Source organism: Drosophila eugracilis, unplaced genomic scaffold (assembly GCF_018153835.1).
Source record: "Drosophila eugracilis isolate 14026-0451.02 unplaced genomic scaffold, ASM1815383v1 contig_90, whole genome shotgun sequence".
NCBI classification, from domain to species: domain Eukaryota; kingdom Metazoa; phylum Arthropoda; class Insecta; order Diptera; family Drosophilidae; genus Drosophila; species Drosophila eugracilis.
Genome location: NW_024573812.1, coordinates 9,310,647 through 9,311,898, shown reverse-complemented (window position 1 = coordinate 9,311,898; position 1,252 = coordinate 9,310,647). Strand labels below are relative to the sequence as shown.

At 41.1% G+C, this 1,252-nt stretch overlaps 1 protein-coding gene across 1 annotated transcript; it reads right to left on the bottom strand.

The window, feature by feature from the left end:
* Window positions 1–249: 249 nt before the first annotated feature.
* LOC108112154 lies at window positions 250–498 on the bottom strand. Its single transcript, XM_017221902.1, has one exon. The coding sequence runs from the start codon at window positions 496–498 to the stop codon at window positions 250–252; it is 249 nt and encodes an 82-aa protein (XP_017077391.1).
* Between the last annotated feature and the right edge of the window lie 754 nt (window positions 499–1,252).

Genomic DNA, 1,252 nt, shown 5'->3' with positions numbered 1-1,252 from the left:
AGTCACCCTTTTTTCCCAGTGCACCTTTTGTTGATATGAAGCCATCAAGTTGTGCACTCTGTTTATTTATCAACAGATTAGCAGGCAGTTTCGTTGGCCGTTGCCATCTCGTTCTGTCGCATCAATGCTATCTCTCTCTCTCTCGCTGGTGGGTGTAATGGCACATGAAATCGCAATAAACATGACACAGAGCGTAGCAACTTTTGCGGCATGTAGTTAAGTATAACTTACGCCCAGAGCGCTCATAATTCAAAAATTCTTCTTCGAATGGAAGGGGTATGATTCAAGGGTTGGAGGGGGGATGGAGCCGGTAAAATGGGTGTGGATGGGGGCGTTGGGTGCTCTGGGATTCTGCAAGTAACAGTCACGCTTTTGAGTGTGGGCGTGTGGCGACAGTGGCGCTTTCCCAGGGGTCTGTTTTGTCCTTTTTTCCATTGCCATCTGCCTCGAACTGTGAAATATGTTGCATACTTTCGTGGACACTCTATCTCTCTCCATCTTTTTGTATATATGTATAACCCCCATCCTGTCCTCTGGCTCCTTTGACTCTTGCGGTTTATTGTAGGCGTGGCGCGTGCCAAACTTAACATACACAATCATTTTTGTGCCACACCACATTTTCGCTTTCCACTCACGTCCCACGAAATTGTGGAGCAGAGGCATGGGCAGGGGCAGGGGGAGGGAACTAGTGGCAGTGCAAGTTCCAGTTGGCAAGGTCCTTCGGGTCTGGCGCGTATAAGTTCATAATTCATTCTTTCATTATTATTTTCATTTTCACATTTTCGGTTTCCTCTCTCTGGCTCTCCGTTTCCTTTGTGGATTTCCCTGGCCAGTTCTTCGGGGCTCCAGTGTCGTTGACAAATTGTTTTAAATTGCATTTCCACATTTCCACAAAAGTTAAGCAAATAATATTTGAGTTATTTAAGGATAAGTGGATTAAAGATAAGGTTAATATTAGGTTTTCAACTCTAATGTATTTATAACTCTTTTGTTAGATGTTCTTTCACCTATGTCATTGTTAGAAGAAGAAAATAATGCATTTTTGCACTTCAGGAAAGAGAGAAAAGATTTTTAAAACTAAAAAGAAGATATGTGGGAGATCAGTTGACATAAGTTTAGTATAATATATATACAAATTTATTTAATACATGTTAACTAAGTTATTTTTAAGATGTTTTAGAGGCTTTTCCTTACTTTTTCTGGAAACCCTATTTTCTTAACTAGAAGGCAGACCGCTTTAATGGCATAAAGT

Excerpts from the sequence above, each read along its gene's own strand:
- LOC108112154 (XM_017221902.1), bottom strand. The coding sequence starts at position 498 with ATGGAGAGAGATAGAGTGTCCACGAAAGTATGCAACATATTTCACAGT.